We start from the raw sequence: 20912 nt of genomic DNA, 5'->3' as shown, positions 1-20912 counted from the left end.
AATTTGCACAATTCCCACATCAACACAGACCGTGTTCTCAGGGGGATCCCTCCTGCCGGGCAGTTGCCTTCTCCCTACGGGCGGGCAATGCCATTCCCGCTGGAAGAAGACCCTGATTATCACTAGCGGCTATAGAAGACACTTGCGATAATCGCAAGCTAATCCGTCAGGCTGGGTGTACCCAAGTGGATTGATTGATCAACTTGATACATTCAGCCTGCCCAATCGCGTATGGCTGGCCTAAGGAGAATGCTGGAAGAAAGAGAGGAAAGATCCCTGGTGCTGCACATTCAGAGAGTCCCATGGTGGTATGAGACAACCTCAGACTGGGCTTTCACCAGGCCATGACCCCACATTTGGCTTTTCTCCCCCAGAGCTTAGTCATGGGGATCATGGAGATCTAAGGAGAATGCTGATGGTAAAGTATGTTAAGCACCATTTATTATAAAAAAAAAATATTTACTCAGACAGAAAACAAGTCAAAAGCATTGTACAAGTGCCTGGCAAGCCTCTGGGCGGATGTGATGATCTCACTGCTAGGCTCCGCCTTATGCGTTTCGTCTGACAGATGTTATCGCTTACAGTGGCAGTTCAACACTTTTTTGTTCGTATCTGTGTATTTTTTGTGTATAAATATTTGTAAGTGCTGCATCCATAGTTGTTTTATTTAGAAAAAAAAACTTTTTCTGTTGGTTTACAGTGAGCACCTTTAGCACAGGATTCCATACACACATTTCTGTAAAAGTGCTATTCATGTAACTGAGTGGAGGAGGATGCCATAGCTGAATTTTAATATTGAGTTTTTGTTGCCAGTAATAAAATAATCCTGCAGTGGTAGCCACCCTGGCTTTTTAGTTCAGTTGTTTTCAGACAAAAATATTTATGATGGTGTTTTTTGTTTTATTTTTTCAGATTGTGGAAATATTGCGAAAGTTCTATTCTAATGGGGAGACGGAGTTAGGAATTAACTTCATCAACGAGTTGATTGTGCAATTCCGACACTCCAACAAATGGGTGGGAAGGCAGGCCTTCGCTTTCATCTGTCAGGTATTGCTGACCTCAAAGTATTTTTGCATTTCCTTGTTTCTCCTCTGATGTACAATCTGTAATCTCCTCATCCGCCGCAACAAAATGTCTTCCTTCTCTTCTAACACTCTGCTTTCACAAGCTATGCATATGCATTCTATTATGAAGAGTACCTGTGCTCTCCAGAGTACACCATAAAGAAGTTCCATAAGCTCCATTTTTAAATCAGGGGTCTCCAAACAGCAGCTGGGGGGGGGGGGATGCAGCCCTTGGCTTGCCTTTATCCAGCCCTTGGGGCACTATTCCTCACACTGACACCAACAATGGGGTAATATTCTGGCAACTGACATCAACAATGGAGCACTATTTCTCCCATTGACACCAACGATGGGGCACTATGCCTCAAATTATCACCACAAATGGGGCACTATTAATCCCACTGACACCAAAAATGGTGCACTATTAATCCCACTGACAACAATGATGGTGCACTATTAATCCCACTGACACCAAAAATGGTGCACTATTAATCCCACTGACAACAATGATGGGGCACTATTTATCCCACTGACACCAACTATTGGGCACTAGTTCTCCCACTTACACTGAAAATGGGGTGCTATTAAACTCACTGACACCAATAATGGGGCACTACTGCTTACACTGACACCAACAATGTGGCACTATTCCTTCCACAGACGGCAACAATGGTGTATTAATAATCCTACTGACACTAGAGCTGCATGATTAATCATTAAGAATCGAGATCGCGATACCATCTTAATAAAGGCTGATTCTATGCAGAGTTCTCTGCTCAAGCCAACAGTTTTCCCAAAAAACAAAACAGGCAGTCTGCCAAGTTTCACAACATTCCTCAGCTGCTGAGCGAACTAAACATTGTAACATTTTGTTCTTCAGATCAAAGGAATGAACTTTGGTCTGTAAATGAGGGTAGTTTAACCACTTAAAGACTAAACTTTTTTGCTAGAAGATTACTTGGAACCCCCAAACATTATATATATATATATATATATATATATATATATATTAAAATGTTTGGGGGTTCTAAGTAATTTTCTAGCAAAAAATAATAATTTATTTTTAGCAGAGACCCTAGAGAATAACATGGTTGTTGCAATATTTTATGTCACACTGTATTTGCGCAGCGGTCTTTCAAACTAATGAATAAAAAAAAAAACAATAAAGTTAGCCCAATTTATTTTTGCATAATATGAAAGATGATGTTACGCCGCGATAATTGTGATCTTTATTCTAAGCAAAAAATGAGTGATTCTCGTTTTGGCCAGAATCATGCAGCTCTGACACCAATGATAGGGCACTATTCCTTCCACAGACACCAAGGACGGGGCACTATTTTTCCCCCTAGTACCAAAGATGCATTGTTTACCCCCCCCCACTGATGCCAGGATAATTTCTACTCCCAATGGCCATAGTCGGGCCCCCTAAAGTGTGAAGGATAGTAAACTAGCCCTTTGTTTAAAAAGTTTGGAGACCCCTGTTTTAATATATATGTTCAATATATAAATTTAGCAAAATTATGATTTCTGTGAAGATCTGTATAGATTTTAGATGCAAATGAGTGATGCGTCTCATTGGTGGGAACCAAGAAAGCAGAACATAACTGCCTTTTTTGCAGCAGAAGCGAATGTAATAGAAGCTTTGCATCCTACTGACATGATGTTGTGAAGGTCTGAGTAAAGATGGTGTTATCCCTCTAGGTCATTCAACATCGTGTAATCTGATTTCTCCTGCTGTGTAGGTCTAATCACAGCACAGACTATACATAATGTAGCTGTAAATTAGCCTGCTCTTACCTCAAGCTCCCTGCCAGCTGGTTTGCACATTGTAAATATAAAATATTCATAGGAATTTTCCCTGTTCAGCAAGAAAGAAGAAATGGTTTTGCTGTGATCATAATAAATAATACCATGTATACATAACACACAATTTTTTCCTTTTATGTTAATGGCTTTGTTTCTTGTTTGGCAGGCGGTGGTGCAGGAGGAGTGTATGCCAGCCGAGCAGTTTGTTACACACTTACTCCCCAGTCTTCTGAGCTTGGCCTCGGACCCTGTGCCCAATGTGCGAGTATTACTGGCTAAGGCACTTAAACAGACTCTTCTGGAAAAAGGTACAAACAAGGGAACAAACAATAGTGACATGAAACATTTCCTTGGGGCTCCCATCTGGTGTTGTATGTTGCAATTGAGTAAATCTGGCCATCGATGCGTCGAATCTCAGCTGGTTCAGTGGGGACCAGACAAAATTTGATCCATCTATGGCTGGCTGGTTATACTGAGGTCAATCCAACGATCGACTTCAGTATAACCAGCCTGAGAGATTTGTTTGCATGTGATTACTGCGCCAGTAGTAATCATTGTGTTCTGCCGGCATGGAATGCTCCCTACTGGTAGTACATAATGGCACTGCGGGAGGGATTCCTCCATCAGCACTGACTATGTTGCTGAGGGGGAAATCACGTGATTTTCTTTCCTGCAAACTGTGGTTGTAGGAAAGAAAATGACATAATCTTTAGATGGCTTTAGTCACAGTAGTGCCACTCTTTCCAGCATGTCACAGAAGAATGTGGGTTGTAGAGGCACTTCTAGCTTGGAACTAGCACTGCTTACAGGGGCAGATTACAGCTGCTGAGGGAGCCCTGGATGTGACAACAGACATCTTCACAGTGTTTGACTTCAGGATTAAAGTGTATGTCAGGGGAAAAAAAAACATATGCGGTGCATGTCTTCAATATGTGCAGATTTGTCATGATTTATTTCTTTAAAGTTTCTGCAAGTACAGAAAAAAAACTGTTGATCTGCCAGAAATAGACTCTTAAGTAATTTTGTGGGCTGACAACGCACAACATATTTTGTGGACTGAGTGGTGTCAGCCCTGCTCAGCTGTGTGTTGGTAATCTACTGAAACCCAGCCACTCTCCTTTCTTTAAAACATAGAGACTGGATTTCGTAAAAAAGCCTGGTGCAGACAGATTTTGCAAAAGTATCTTACGTGTATTCTAAAAGCGGTGCACCAAATTCATGTACCCGTCTAGAACATGTGCTTGAATTTGGCACCAATTTTAGAAGACTTTTTAGCAAACCTATCTGCATAAGGGTCTCTCGTATGCCAAAAGACGGTTGGTCTTAATTAGCTCCACTTTTGCTTCATGAATTTGGCATAACACAATAACAAGAGGGTTTAACACCAGAAAAGTGGTGATGCAGCTTTATTGAATCCCCCCCCCCCCCCATTTTATTTGTAGTCCGAGATAAGAACTAGGGGGGCTACTTAGAATCCTTGAGATAACACGAGTGAACAGGACACCAGAGTCAGCTCTAATTTTATGACATGTTCTTACATTCTTGTGGAACTACACCTAAAACAGGAAGTTCTGCTCATCCTCCTCATCCCCCCTCTCTCATGATTGGATGGATCCTATCAAGGATCCCATGATTGATAGATGGCCACACTGCTGGACTGTTGACATGTTTCCTGAAGCTTAGTTAAAGTGGTTGTTAAGCCACTCTAACCTGTATACACCATCAGCACTGCCTCCTATTGAAGTGTCCCCCTCTGTGTATGATTTATACGCAGAGGGGGACAAGATAAATGCTGCAAATACCTAATTTTACAGCCGAGATAGCGATCACATGACTGGCCAGCTCTCTCCTTTCCTCCTCTGACAGATACAGTGGGAAGGCTGAGATTCCCCCGCTGACGTCAGTTGGGAGGAGAGAGCTTAGCCGGTCATGTGACCGCAATCTCTGCTGTAAAATTTTGTATTTATTTTTATAAATCGTACGCAGAGGGAGACACTGCAATAGGAGGCAGTGCTGATGGTGTATACAGGTTATTATGCAAGCAGCAGGAAGAGGGAAGGTCAGCACTGTCACGAGCAGACAGGCAGAATGGGAAGGGTGGAGGAGGACACAGGAGCAGAGAGGGGAGAAGATAGCAGAGCTGCGGGATGATGGAGGCACGTAAACTGATCACGGTGCAGGGCTCAGCAGCCATTATACACCGTGGTCAGTTTACAATGGGGGGGGGGGGGGGGGGGTAGAAACTGGCAGGATCAGACAGGTATTTTAGGTGTTACAGTGGGCCAAATTACACAGCACAAACACTGTGCTGTATAAAATGCTTTAAAGGAACAGGGTCCATTTTTTTTTTTTTGGGTTAACAAACGCTTTAAGGAAATACAAAGGGGCCCTACCTGTCCCAAGAGATTTTTTATTTTTTTTGTATTTTGCATGACAAAGAATGCAGCAGGAGAAGTGAGATTCTGGGGAGAAGGCAGCAGATGGAGCAATCCTTTAAAACGTGTCAGCGTCGTTTTCACTGATATCTGCTAGGAGTTTTAATCATGTGCTGTTTCCTACAGCGTATTTCACCAGCCTGGGGAACCCACACCTAGAGACCGTGGAGAAGACCGTACAAGCCATGCAGCTGGATAGAGACCAAGACGTCAGGTTCTTCTCTGCCACTGAGCCAAAACGACCCCTGACCAGCAGCACCTCTCTGGAGCAGTCCGTCGACTGATTCCTGTCTGTACAGGCTTTTTTCTCAGACGTCTCCCGCACAATGTTTTCTGTAAATATAAATGAATCCCTCTCACAGAGCAAATAACCCCATCTTTCCATGGCATGAGGTGCGTTTATATAGCTTATTTTTTAAAGATGAAGCAGAACTCCTCCAAAAAACAGATGCAAGTAGGGTGGAATGGGGCAGGTTTCATTCTCTTTCCAGGTTTCAGGACCCCGTAGGTCCTTTTGTGCGAATGGGATCTGTAAGAGGCCTTGTTGGACTTTAAAGTAGAACTGTGCAGGGCAAAAGCAACAGGTTCTCTTTAATACCCCCCTTCTCAGTAGCACCTACCTGCCATGCGTTCCTCCACCATTCTGCAACTGTAATTAAAGCAAATACCTGGTAGTTGAGTAGGGTGGGAGAATATGAGTCGCTCTCCTTCCAATCATGACAGCACCTGGCTTGGCCCAGCACTGTCACCTAGGGGGTGGGGAAACTGTTCTTGCTCCCATAGCGGAATGGGGTAGTGGAAGGAGCAGTTGGAAGTTAAGCATGTACAAGTCCACTTTGAGTGCATGGGTAATGATTAAGTGCAATAAAGTGGGTTATAGAGGGAAAACACAAGTCTTTTTTTCCCAGTTATAAAGCCTGGTACACACGATCGGATTGTTGGCAGACAGAGCGTCAGACACTTGTCCGAAGGCATTGTGCCTGGATTTTGTCTTGCATACTAGCAGCACACAATTGTCGCCCAACAAACATAGTAGAAGTACTACGTGGAATTTCAGCTCTTGAGCGCCACCCTTTGGGCCCTTTCTGCTAATGTCATGTTTGGTGAGCATCGATTCTGAGCATGCGTGTTTGTATGACGGACTTGTGTACACACGATGCGAAAATCTGACAACAGTCCGTTGTCCGACAAAAATGCACTAGCCTGCCATCCAACATTTGTTGGCGGAAAGTTGGACAACAATTGTCTGAGCGTACTAACGATCGGATTTTAGGCAAACAGTCTGTCATCACATAATCCCCTGCCGAAAATCCGATTGTGTGATTGTGGCTTAAGAGTTTTCACATTGAATTCTTTCACTGCCTGTAACCACATTTAAAGCAGAACTAAACCCTACGCAGTTAAAGTGGAACTAAATCCCCCTATCCTTTTCAGCCAAGGAAGCTGCCATCTTAGCCTTTGCAACTGCCATGGTGCTGCACATGTGATCAGTTATGACACCAGACATTTGATGATTTGACAGTTTGGTTGAGAGCACAAGCAACTATGACAGTTAGCATACCTGGAATGTAACTGTTGTTTTTTTGAAACCGTTAAATCAATGGGTTTTGTTCTGCTTTAAGCACTGGATTGTTGCACAACAGAACAGCTGTATGTGAGCAATGCCTAATGGGTTTATTGCACAGCCCCACCCCCCTGAAGCAGCTTAGCCCCACCCCCTTTACTATTTATACAGTTGCATGCTCTCTTGGCAGCTGTAAGGATTTTAGGTGATAGTTTGGCATGACGCTGAGATGCTCTGTTTCTACCACACCAAAGACTTACCACCTGCTGGGGTAACAGGTAAAGGATAGAATGCACAGACTGGGGGCACAAGTAACAGAATATGTAGAGGATCTTCCAATATTTCGAAGCTTGCTCACATTGCACACCTTGAATGAAGAGTCCAACCCACACCCCTTTCATCCGAGGGGTGCTGAACTAACAAGACATCCTAGGGCTTGCTAGTTCCTGTTAATCTGGCCATGTGATATGTGAGGTCATCAGTCTCTTACACGTAGATCCCATTGTAAAGTCTTACCTGACATTCAGAGCCCAGTGATGCTTGCATGAAACAAAAAAGTCAGTAACCTCTCTGTGTGCTCAGTGAATGTTGTATTGGGGCAGCTAAGAATCCGGTACTCACAGAGACTGCCAGGATTATATGGCAAGCCAGTGGCACCAGTAATTTTTAGTACATTCAAATTTGGCAGTATTTACAATTTTAGTTAAAGGGGGGAACTATAATGTTTTTTTCAATTTTTTTTTTTTTTTTACAGATTTAGGAACTGTTTTGTATAATTTTTTTTATTGTGTGTATAAAATATTTATTATTAAAATTAAACAGTTCATAGAGATTGCATTTGTGGCACTCTGCTTAAAAAGGATTCTGGGGTTTCTAATAAGAAAGGCCAGCACTGCTTGCATGCTTTCTGCTAAATCAGCTAGATAGAATGGACATAACATCAGGTATATTTTTCCATGTTATGTGACTACCTCATATGTGGGTGTAGCACAGAAATCACAGTACTGACCCCTGACAATCTGCTTTGCTCTCCAGGAGGACAGAGCCATATATATTTATAAAGTTAAAGCAGTTGTAAATTCTTTTTTTTCCCTCTAAAATAACAAAGATGGTATACTTACCTAGTCTGTGCAATAGTATTGCTCAGAGCAGCCCTAAACCTCCTCTTTCGGGCCCCCGCGTCGGCGTTCTCCGCCCCTCCTCTTTTGGGGCCCCCGCGTCAGCGTTCTCCGCTCCTCCTCTTTTGGGGCCCCCGCGTCGGCGTTCTCCGCCCCTCCTCTTTTGGGGCCCCCGCGTCGGCGTTCTCCGCTCCTCCTCTTTCGGGGGCCCAGCGTCAGCGTTCTCCGCTCCTCCTCTTTCTGAGCCCCGCATCAGCGTTCTCCGCTCCTCCTCTTTCTGGGCTTCGCATCAGCGTTCTCCGCTCCTCCTCTTTTTGGGCCCTGCGTCAGCGTTCGCCGCTCCTCCTCTTTTTGGGCCCTGTGTTAGCGTTCTCTGTTCCTCCTCTTTCTGGGCCCCTCGTCAGCGTTCTCCACTCCTCTTTCTGGGGCCCGCGTCGGCATTCTTTGCTCCTCCTCTTTCTGGGCCTCGGGTCAGCATTCTTCGCTCCTCCTCTTTCTGGCCCCCCCGTCAGAATTCTTCTCTCCTCCACTTTCTGAGCCCCGTGTCAGCATTTTCCGCTCCTTTTTCTGGGCTCCACATCAGAATTCTCCGCTCCTCCTCTTTCTGGGCCCCGCGTCAGCACTCTCTGCTCCTCCTCTTCTCGGTGCACCAACATATGAAGCAACTTCCGATGGGGGCGCCCCTAGGGGCTGGCTCGCTCCTGAGCCGGACTTTTGTGCATCTATAGACACACACAGTGTGGCTCAGCACTGCCCCCACCTCACAGGATTTGACAGCAGCAGAAACCAATAGCACCCACTGCTCTTGAGGGAGCTGGGAAAGGGCAGAGAACCGATGCAGCCAGGCACAGCGCTGGATTGATAGAAGATTCAGGTAAGTATTTAGGCAGGGGCCGGCAGTCAGAAAGTGGAATCCAAGTAAGAAAAAAAAAATTACCTTTAGAACCACTTTAATTATAGATCAGTCTTAAAATGTAGAGAAAAGAGGGGGTGTTGCCCCTTTTCTGATTCATTCAGACCACATTTTATGCACAGCTGCAAGGAATAGACTTTGCAGATTTTAATATTGTTAAAGAGCGCCACCTGCTGAATTGGGGTAAATATGATTTTTTTTTTTTTTTTTTTTTCATATTTATTTTATGTATTTTTTTTTTACAGAATGGAATAATTTAGGGTTGCAGTGACGATTTCTTTAGGCTCCGTTCACACCTAGGCGTTTTTGGGCGTTTTTCTGCTCTAAGCCTCAGCTCTAAAAACGCCCAAGAAGACAAATCCCATTCATTTCAATGGCCCCTGTTCACATCTGAGCATTTTGTCACCTAAAGCAAATTGCCGGTCGCTCAAAAAAGTGCAGGATCTTTGTTTGTTTTTTAGAAGATTAAGACCCCTTTCACACTTGTCACACATTGACAGTCGCGGGAGCCAATGACGCTGTTTCTGTGTCTCAGCCAATCAGGAGGAGAGTCCCGGTGCCCTTTCACACTGGAGCGGTGCGCTGGCAGGGCGGTAAGAAAAAGTCCTGCTAGCCGCATCTTTGGAGCGGTGTGTATACCGCTCCTCCCGCGCTCCTGTCCAGTGAAATGAATGGGCAGCGTAGCTATACCGCCGGCAAAGCGCCGCTGTAGCAGCGGGTGGTTTTAACCCTTTTTTCGGCCGCTAGCGGGGGGGACAAAAGCGCCCCGCTAGCGGCCAAATACCCCTGAAATACGACGGTAACGCGCCGCTAAAAATAGCGGCGCTTTACCGCCAACGGACCCACCGCCCCAACGTGGAAGGGGCCTTAAGGTGTTTTTCATTCTTTTACATTGATAACTTTAAGACATGTACAAACTTGCTGCTAAAATAGCAGGTAAAATAGCGCAACATTCTGCCTGAAAACAATAGGTTCAGGTGGGAACAGAGCCTTAAGGCAGTCATAGTGTAAGGTCATCTTTAAAGGAAGCCTTGACACTTGTGCATCCAAAATAAGTAGCACGGCATCACATATTCCATATGGACTTTGTCACAAAGCCAAATGACATGGCTGATTTGAGCGAACACATCCGGACATGGACCTTCAGTTGTGTTGCAAAAAAAGGGGGGTGGGGACTTTTTTTAACAGCGATAAGCATGCGCTAAATTGCGTTGTGACGCCACACCTTGACATACGTAACAAGATGTCTGCTGTGAGCAATCCCTAAGTTTACCTTTCAGAGGACCAAAATCTGCTCCACTCCACAGAAAATGCTTTCATCTGTTTTGGGTCGAGTTCTGCACTAAATCTACTTTCTATAAAAAGGAGGAAATCCCCCACAATATTGCATGCCGCTACAATACAATAATGCCTGAGCACTTAACCTCTACAAAAGTCTTTAACCTCATGCATCGTAAACTCAGTCCTCAATCCAAGGGCTTTCACCATGACTGCAAAACGTTTAAAAATGAAGCCAATGTGTGTTTGTGTATATACCTGTATAAGTTGGAGCATTGTACACTATCTACTTCTGTAATATGTTTTTGAATATATTTTATATATTTTTTTAACTAAAACAAAAAAAAAAATCCTATGGTCGAGTACATGTAAGGGGGAGGAAGGTAGCATTTATGAAACATCGAAAGGTGTTGAAATCTCTGAATTTTTTTATTTTTTTTTCCCCCACGCCGTGGTTTCGTTTCTTATGATAGGGACTTGTTGGCGCTTTTTTTTGTGACTTGTAAATTAATCCGAAAGCCGTTTCAGGCGTGGCAAGCCAGTTAAATTTGAACTGGCCATTCGATTTAATTTTTTTTTTTCATTTTTGCCAATAACGATACATTTCTTCCAGCACATTCCTTGTAAATAATGCAATTTAGGGAGTCTTACTCTGCAAAGCTTGACACCATATTCTGAAGATGGAAAAACTGCTGTTTTGTAAATGAGCTGATCTTCTAAGCCACATAACCTGTGTCTTATCCTTCATCATGACTGCCACTTGAAGCACAGAAAGTAAAGTTCTTATTGATTCGGGGCTTTTTTTTTTTTTTTTTTTCTCCTGATTCAGAATTCTGCGAGAGACCACACACATTTCCCAACCTTTGTACATACTCCATGCATGTATGACTGTTAGAGCCATGGGGATCCCATGAGCAGCTTTGCAATCCCTATGGTTGCAATTTCTTAGAAACTGCATCAGGGATATCTTAGATCAGTTGGTCCTCATCCCTGTCCTCGAGTAGCCCCAACAGGCCATGTTTGCAGGTTTTCCTTTATCTTGCACAGGTGCTTTAAGTCAGATCAACGGCTTGGTATTTTGGACAGCTATTTTATCTAAGAGAAATTCCCAAAACATGGCCTGATGGAGGTACTTGAGGACAGGGTTGAGAACCACTGACTTAGAGGACTATAAATAATAGCACATAGCTATGGTGAAATAGCTTTAGTGCTGGTTTCAGTAAATACATACAGTATGGACTGAATGGCACCAGAGGATGCCCGCTCTTAAATAGAGGCCAGGTTAATAGCTTCTACGTTATGCAGGTGTTCTTTAAATGCAAAAGTCTTAAATGTAATTTTATTTGCTAAACTGTGAGAGGAAAGTCCATGAAGGACATGTACGTGAATTTTGCAGATCGGCAAAAATATTGATGGCCTTTTTTTAACGCACTGACATACTAGTACCTCTTGCCAATCAGACTGCAAAGGGTAGCATACATTATTATTTCAGACACTCTGAAGTGAGCCATACACGATTAGCATTGTGTTAGAAAGCGATCATTTTCTAAACATTTATTCCGCTTTTTTTTTTTTTAAGTCAAGAGGGATAAAACAGATTTTTGACTGTATTGAGCGGAAAATTTTGAAGGAGACGATTGGAAAGTTCTTCTTCAAACACTAACAGGGTATGCAGTCATCAGTCAGGGAAAAGTAAAAATGATTGTAATGTGCATGTGCTAAGATAACTTCCATCTGGAAGTACAACTTTTGTTGTAATGAACATTTGTTCGTTTAAACCAGACTTTCTAAACAAAGGGGCAGTTTACTGTCCTCCTAGCTTTAGGAAGGCCAGACTGTGGCCACATCATTTGTATCAATGGATGGAATAGTGCCCCATCATTGGTATTAGTGGGAGGAATAGTGCCCCATCATTGGTGTCAGTGGGAGGAATAGTGCCCCATCATTGGTATTAGTGGGAGGAATAGTGCCCCATCATTGGTGTCAGTGGGAGGAATAGTGCCCCATCATTGGTGTCAGTGGGAGGAATAGTGCCCCATCATTGGTGTCAGTGGGAGGAATAGTGCCCCATCATTGGTGTCAGTGGGAGGAATAGTCCCCATCATTGGTTTTAGTGGGAGGAATAGTGCCCCATCATTGGTTTTAGTGGGAGGAATAGTGCCCCATCATTGGTTTTAGTGGGAGGAATAGTGCTCCATCATTGGTTTTAGTGGGAGGAATACTGCCCCATCATTGGTTTTAGTGGGAGGAATAGTGCTCCATCATTGGTTTTAGTGGGAGGAATAGTGCCCCATCATTGGTTTTAGTGGGAGGAATAGTGCTCCATCATTGGTTTTAGTGGGAGGAATAGTGCTCCATCATTGGTTTTAGTTGGAGGAATAGTGCTCCATCATTGGTTTTAGTTGGAGGAATACTGACCCATCATTGGTTTTAGTGGGAGGAATAGTGCTCCATCATTGGTTTTAGCGGGAGGAAAACTGACCCACCTTTGGTTTTGATGGGAGGAATACTGACCCATCATTGGTTTTAGTGGGAGGAATAGTGTTCTGTCATTGGTTTTAGCGGGAGGAAAACTGAGCCATCATTGGTTTTGGTGGGAGGAATACTGACCCATCATTGGTTTTAGTGGGAGGAATAGTGTTCTGTCATTGGTTTTAGCGGGAGGAAAACTGAGCCATCATTGGTTTTAGTGGGAGGAATAGTGTTCTGTCATTGGTTTTAGTGGGAGGAAAACTGAGCCATCATTGGTTTTAGTGGGAGGAATAGTGTTCTGTCATTGGTTTTAGCGGGAGGAAAACTGAGCCATCATTGGTTTTGGTGGGAGGAATACTGACCCATCATTGGTTTTGGTGGGAGGAATACTGACCCATCATTTGGTTTTGGTGGGAGGAATACTGACCCATCATTGGTTTTGGTGGGAGGAATACTGACCCATCCTTGGTTTTAGTGGGAGGAATAGTGCCTCATTGCTGGTATGAGTAGGAGGAATAATGCCCCATCGATGGTGTCAGTTGGAGTTAAAGTATCCCCAGGGGCCGGATAAAGGCAAACAAAAGGGCCGCTGCAGGCCCCAGGCCACAGTTTGGAGTTCATTGGTTTAAACGATGATATATGTAATGGTATGCAAACAAAGGTTTGTGTAATAAGTATAATGCATATGCAGTAGATTTATAATTATTGCCATATATCCTCCATTACCCTATGGGCTCATGTACATATAATTATAAATATTAATTAAAAATTTACAATGATTAGATGTTGGGACCAATCAAACATAGGCACATAAAAGATTTTTTTTTTTGTTTTGGACGCATGTTTTTTTTTTTTTGTTTGCTTTTGTTTCCAAAACGAAAGATTTGTTGATTTTCCAAACAATCGTTTTTTCAAAAAATTGTTCCCCTAAATGCATAAGTACAAGGCACTGGCTAATACGATCACATGCATTATATGCAACAATTACATCACCTCTGCACTTCCAAAAATCAAACATTAAAATATGAAATGTTGGCATGGCAATCTAATGACCATTTTTTTTTTCAGTTTAAAAAAAAAATGTCAATGATGACATCATCGAACGCTCTGAATTAATTTTTAGAAATACATATGGATGATCGATCAAAAATCCTAATCGTGTATGGCTAGCTTAACTGCTTAGTTTGGTTGGTGTCCTCCATTTACCTGGAATACCTTTTTGAACAGCAAGCTATGATTTGAGTGTTATTGTCGGAGCATTTTTACATGTTACAAAATCTCTGACAGGCACCAGGAAAACAACATTTTCTTTGTATGTGTTGTATTTATTAATATTATTATGTTTTGCTCATTTTCTGTGCATTTAACTTGTAATTATTCACAAATGAGCTCCTGCATACTAGTGGTTGGGTTGGGGAGATGGTATAATCAGACGATTAAGAAACGTGCGGCCTTTTAAAAGAAATGTACTCTGCAGATGACCTGTATCTGTATATAACCTGTGGGGTTATGAAACTGGCACCATGAGCTTGAAGCAGGCTTTACAGATACCCTTTTTCCCCAAAAATAAGACCTAGCATGATTGTCGGTGACGGCTGCAATATAAGCCCTAGTTAAAGTCCTTGTAGATCTTAATTTCAGTGTAGGACTTATTTTCGGGGAAACACGGGTAGGGCTTATTTGGGGGGGTAGGGCTTATATTGCAGCCATCACCGACAATCACACTAGGTCTTATTTTTGGGGAAACAGGGTAGCAGGAGGTGCCTGTTCAGTCTGTGGTGCCTGCTTCGTAACGGTATTGTAGACAGGTTCACTGAGCAAAAGGAGCACCTTCTATTTTGCAAGCAGCATGTTTAAATGTATGCATCCTTATTCATTTTTATTATTATTAATATTATTATTATTATTATTTTTTTAGCATCTATGAAATTTTTTGTGTGCAATTTAATAGGATTTCCCATGCATTTTCCAGAGTAAAGGAGCTTTACTGCTGTCTGCAAATCACATAAGACAACGGTTCAGTGAATTTTACAGGCTGAAGGGGTTTTTCCGTAACCTGCAACAAGGAGGATTTCTTTTTTTTTAAAAGGCAGCACATAGATGAAAACGAAAGCATTGAGAGGTCCTGCAGAGACCCATTCTAGGTGCAGTTAATGGCAAAGGTTTAAATGGGGATCTAGTACAAGTTTGCATTGTGGAGCGTCACAACTGAAAGCTTATGTCACATTATTCCTGTTATCTGCATCTCTGTTGACCAGTGTATGGGTATGTGTCAGAGCTAAGTGTGCACAGAAATGTGTTATGTTCGCACAAGTCCTTGCATGTTAATGTGATAGAGAAAAGGAGACTCTGGTTCTGTTTTGGTAAGTGTCAATTTTAGTGGTATGGCACTGTTAATACAGTATTACACATTCATTTATACACTGAAAATTTTCATATGGAAAAAAAAAAAATTAAACTTCACTGTAAAAAAAAACAAAAGTTTCCGTTCAGTTGTAGGTGGATAGTGGTTGGTCTAACCACCCAATATAAACGTTGATTTAAATTTACTACCCCGTATATAGTGGAGGATTGCTTCTCCAACTGAAGGTGGATCTGGGACCACCACTGAAGGACCCGAAAAGGTGACCTGACAGCATATTTGCAGTCTAGATACTTTAGAAATACAGGTCATTTATGGACATTGCCAGACTTCTGTATAGTCATACCCATACTGCAGGGGTATATTCTGTACTACTGAAGCACTGTGTGTGTATCCCTTTCTTGGAATTGATTTCACTGTATCTAAACTCACCTCTGGTATTTGTACTGCATTTTATACATATAAACCAGGGGTCTCCAAACTTTTCAAACAATGGGCAAGTTTACTGTCCTTCACACTTTAGGGGAGGCCAGATTGTGGCCAGTGGGGGTAGAAAATGTCCCGGGCCCAGCATCCGTGAGCTAAAACGTTGCCTCAGGGTTGGTAGTCGGTTACATAGACCCTGTGGTCAGTAGGAGTAGGAAAAGTGCCCGATCATTGGTATTACTGGGAGGAATAGTACCCAGTTGGTGTCATTGTCAGGAGTTTTGCCCCACTATTGGTGGCAGTGGAAGGAATAGTGACCTGGGGGCCAGATAAAGGCAAAGGGCCACATACGGCCCTCGGGCCACAGTTTGCAGACCACTGATGAACACTGAGTTGCGAATATACAGTGTAGGTGTACCGAACAGCCAGCTTGGTTCCGATTGGCCTCATAATTTTAACTCTTACAGCACGTTATCATTTTAGGGGTTTACACCTTTAGGTTTACTGGTTGCAGCAAACATGGTGACCTGTAGTGATAGCAACACTATAGTGACCTCCTCCTGCAGCCACACATGGTGGGCTGGAGTGATAACCACACTATAGTGACCTCCTCCTGTAGCCACACATGGCGAGCTGAAGTGGTAACCACACTATAGTGACCTCCTCCTGTAGCCACACATAGCGAGCTAAAGTGGTAGCCACGCCATAGTAACCTCCTGTAGCCACACACGATGACCTGGAGTGGTAACCACAGTGACCACCTCCCGCAGCCAGACATGGTGATCTGGAGTGATAACCACACTATAGTGACCTCCTCCTGTAGCCACACATAGTGAGCTAAGGTGGTAACCACGCTATAGGGACCTCCTCCTGTAGCCACACATGATGACCTGGAGTGGTAACCACAGTGACCACCTCCCGCAGCCAGACATGGTGACCTGGAGTGATAACCATACTATAGTGACCTCCTCCTGCAGCCACACATGATGACCTGGAGTGGTAACCATACTACAGTGACCTCCTCCCGCAGCCAGACATGGTGTGCTGGAGTGATAACCACACTATAGGGACCTTCTCCTGCTCCTATCGGCTCTCTTGGGTCTTGTGATGTCACCTAGACAGCAGCTTCTAGGAAACCATGGCTTCACTCAGGATAGGACCATAGCTGGTCCTTGCTTGGTTGCCTCAGTGCCTGCAACTTATTGCTGTCGTAATCTCATCAGATGATCTGCAGACTGACAGAAGGCCTCATTTAACAAGTCAAGAGACCTGTTTGTGCTGCCTCTACCAGCCAATCCCATCCCGGCTGCCATTTTAGGAGGACAGCGCAGATACTTCTCTCTCTCACACATTGATCAATGAAGTCTGTAGTCTCTCATTCTATAACTTGATCTTTTTGATACCTTTTTCCAGAACATTCCCACACAAACCAAAATGTACAACACAGCTTAGGGATTATAGGGGAGAGCACTGAAAGTGGTTATCTGTGGATTCCAAATTAATTTCCTGTATATTTTTGGTTTTGTGTGAATTGTTTGCTGTGAGTTGAGTAGCTTAGACTTTTTTTTTTACTTTTTATTTAACGTTATGGCTAGAATTTGGCTGTGCTTTTACAGAGGGGAAATTTCCTTCATCTCTTGTATATACATGACCGGCAGCTACAAGCACTGTGTGGCAAATTGTGGTAACGGTTCGGTTTCTACTCAGTACTGCTCTATGCACTTTGTATTGTACAGTATCTCCTCCCTTATCGGTAAAGGTACGGGCTGTCACTCAACAGAAACTGGGCCGAAATGATCAAAGCCTCCAAAATGATCTCAGACAGTCCACGTTGCTCAAATTCTGTCTTTCAATCTCCCTGTAAGGGAGGCTGATTGGCTGCTTTAGGCAGTCTGAGCAAATCATCACTCACACTTTGACGAATGAGAGCCTTTGTTGTATTTTTATATATAATATTGGCTACCTGGGACCTCCCACCTGCCGAGGATCTAAAAAGCCTCATTGCACCCCGCTGAGGCTTGTAACACCCCCCCCAGCAGATGACGGTTTCGAGAAACGCCCATATATTGTATACTTTCCTACCCCTTTCCCTTTTGGCAATGGACTGTTGCAGCAGTGATTTAGGCTGCCCCTTTGTGATTGACACTTTAGGTGACCCGCACCCCTCTCTGGCAGCCGTGTGTATCATACACAGTGTTGTGGAAACCAGTTTGTATTAATCTCAATAAAACTAGATTTCTATTTAAGAAATGGATGTGGTCGTTTATCTGGGTTTGCATATCCCTACACATAATAAAATATTCTTGATTGTCTTGATTTATTTGCTCCACATAAATTGATTGTTATATGGTTATAAAAGAAACTATGCATGCACTTTATTTTTGGATAGAGTTGGTAAGATCAGGTCTGTTTGTCTGTTTCCCAGCTAGGTAGGTTCACCAATGGGGACACCTTTTCCTTTAAATAACTAAGAAGTGAATGCCCTCCACTTTGTAGAGCTTTCCTCTTGCTTTCTGTTATGTCTCTGGGACAGGAACTGAAGGGAAATCTCCCTAATGGAGCACACACAAGGCAATAACCCTATTATATACCCCTATTCCATTCCCTGCTCTATCCAAACCAAAATGACATTATTGGCTATACCAGGGCTCAAAATTCCTAGTCCTGAGCAACTAGCCAGGCCTCAAGGGTTACTCGCCCCATCCAACCCCTACCCTGCCCCTAATTTCACCCCTAAACACGCCTGCATAAATTATCTCATGAAATTACACTCTTTTCATGCAGAATTAAGTTATAAAAATAAATATTAACAACAACTTTATCAGTGCAGCCTGACCTGTGCCCAACAATGCAGCCTATCCGTATCCATTAATGCCGCTTCACCTGTGCCCAACAATGCAGCCTACCTATATCCATCAATGCCGCTTCACCTGTGCCCAACAATGCAGCCTACCTGCATCCATCAGTGCCGCTTCACCTGTGCCCAACAAAGCAGCCTACCTGTGCCCATCAATGCCGCCTGCCTGTGCCCATCAATGCAGCCTGCCTGTGTCCATCAATGCAGCCTATTAGTGCAAGGGAAGACAGGAGAAAATTGTCGGCCGGATCATCAATGCGCAAGGAACAACTCTGTAACAGCTTACATTTCAATCGCTGCTTGCCATCACATACAGCCCCACCTCCTTGCCTGGGTACTTTGATACATGTCACATGTCCCGGGATTGGGCAGGGGATCTGTCTATCAAAGTGGCGGGGCTGTATGTGGCGGCGAGTGCGGGGAACACACGGCAATTGAAATGAAAGCCGCTACAGCGATGTTCCCCACTCTGATAATCCGGCCACCTGGAGAATGGCTCCCACTCAACCTCGCATGCCGGTGGGGCTCGCCCCCCCCCCCCCCCCCCCGTTCCCAGGCAGCTCACGCTCACCAGCCCTCAGTAGGGGAGTGGAAAATTTGAGGGCTGGGCTATATATACACTTTAAAATATATCTCTGGTCAAATGTAAAAAATATTTATTCATATCCACATTGTATTTCAATTATTTCCAGCCTACGTGTAATAATCTGAATGATCTTTAAGTCTGTAAACACACTTTGTGAAGATCCCTACACAGTTACTTCCTTGTTCTGTGCATAGGCAATGCCGTGCCACACATTTAACAGAGCCTGCCTTCTGAACTACAGAGGTGCTGAGAGGAGGAGTTTCAGGAGGCGGAGTCAGTTTAGGAATCACTGCTTTCAGACAACACAGTACCATGGGATATGTAGTCCATAGAAATTAAACAGCAGAGGAGAAGCTGCAAATCATTCAGGGAAGAGATGGCCAGACAACAGGCAGAACTCGCAACACGAAAGGAGATTTTTCAAGTAAGTTATACTGGATTGTCAATATTGACTTATGCTTGTATTGTTATTACTGTGCTAATGATCTAACATGAAAGTGTATGCTGTGACCATGGAACTCCTTTAGGCCCGGTTCATAAATATTCAGTCTTGGAAAACGCTGCAATTTCTGTGCATTTCCTGCACCGCATTGCAATCACACTGTGCAGTCTGATGGGGGTGGCAATACAAAGTTAACGACACCCCAGATGGATCGCAAATGCAGTTTGGTTTGCCTGCACCAGATCGAAAGGTTGTTTTGGTTGCAGTGCATTTTAAAAAAGGCGCCTGCGTGTCTCTGGTGCAATTCAGTAGGATTTGAGCCCATTTAAAATGAATGGGCCCAATTCGCACCACATTAATTTGCATGTTAATTGTACGTCCAGTGAAAGGGAACCATTTGGAAATAGACAGATAGGACCCCAGCACTTCATTCATGCATCTAATGACGTAACTGTGCTGTACAGTGGAATTTCTAAGCTGCAGCGCCTGGTGAGTTCATACATGGAGATTATTATTATATTTAAATATACAATAGAATTGTGCCATTTTTAATATTTCTTTGTGTAGAATTAAAAAGGAGTATTCCTCATAGTCGGACATTTTGTACTGAGAAATACTAAATGCTATACCCACAAATGAGACGGCTGCAGATAATGAGGTTGACTCACTAAAGGCAAATATACTGTGCACCCACGAGTTTAGTTGCTCAAGAGGGGAAGCTCTGAAATGAGGGAAAGGTCTGCTGGTTTCTATCATCCAATCTTCATGTGCAAGCAAAAATGCTGTTTTTTTTTTTTTTCATTTTCCTTGCGTCCTCCCCTCAGATCTAGAGCAACTGTACTTGAAGTGCACTGGCAGTGAACAGGCTATTTGCCTTTAGTAAATCAGCCCCAATGTCCTTTATTTACAGGTAAAGTTTTTCCTGTTCTAGTGACATGTTTATATGGATGGAACCAAAAGTGAGGGGAATCTTTTGGCTTTAATTATACCTAGGTGTTTTTGGCCTTTTAGAACCAACAGAGAAGCTCAGATACAGTATCTCATAAAAGTGAGTACACCCCTCACGTTTTTGTAAATATTTTATTCTATCTTTTCATGTGACAACACTGAAGAAATGACACTTTGCTCTACAATGTAAAGTAGTGAGTGTACAGCTTGTATAACAGTGTAAATTTGCTGTCCCCTCAAAATAACTCGACACAGCCATTAATGTCTAAACCGCTGGCAACAAAAGTGAGTACACCCCTAAGTGAAAATGTCCAAAGTGGGCCCAAAGTGTCAATATTTTGTGTGGCCACCATTATTTTCCAGCACTGCCTTAACCCTCTTGGGCATGGAGGTCACCAGAGCTTCATAGGTTGCCACTGGAGTCCTCTTCTACTTCTCCATGACAACATCACAGAGCTGGTGGATGTTGGAGACCTTGTGCTCCTCCACCTTCTGTTTGAGGATACCCCACAGATGCTCAATAGGATTTAGGTCTGGAGACATGCTTGGCCAGTCCATCACCTTTACCTTCAGCTTCTTTAGCAAGGCAGTGGTCATCTTGGAGATGTGTTTGGGGTCGTTCTCATGTTGGAATACTGCCC

The 20912-nt window shown here is 43.4% G+C and overlaps 1 protein-coding gene across 1 annotated transcript in view; it reads left to right on the top strand.

The window, feature by feature from the left end:
• Nucleotides 1–17688, top strand: part of LOC143935982 (serine/threonine-protein phosphatase 4 regulatory subunit 1-like) — a 78934-nt gene extending 61246 nt beyond the window's left edge. Inside the window, exons 18-20 of the mRNA XM_077460230.1 lie at nt 913–1047; nt 3037–3178; nt 5432–17688. Of these exons, the coding sequence (XP_077316356.1) occupies nt 913–1047; nt 3037–3178; nt 5432–5589 (435 nt within the window). The 3' untranslated portion in view covers nt 5590–17688. The remainder of the gene's footprint in view (nt 1–912; nt 1048–3036; nt 3179–5431) is intronic.
• Nucleotides 17689–20912: the final 3224 nt, after the last annotated feature.

The sequence above is a fragment of the Lithobates pipiens genome, unplaced genomic scaffold (assembly GCF_037356315.1).
Source record: "Lithobates pipiens isolate NorthernLeopardFrog02 unplaced genomic scaffold, aLitPip1_a1.2 Scaffold_28, whole genome shotgun sequence".
In the NCBI taxonomy this organism is placed as follows: Eukaryota; Metazoa; Chordata; class Amphibia; order Anura; family Ranidae; genus Lithobates; species Lithobates pipiens.
Note: the sequence above shows the minus strand (reverse complement) of the source record. Positions and strands in the feature narration are given on the sequence as shown.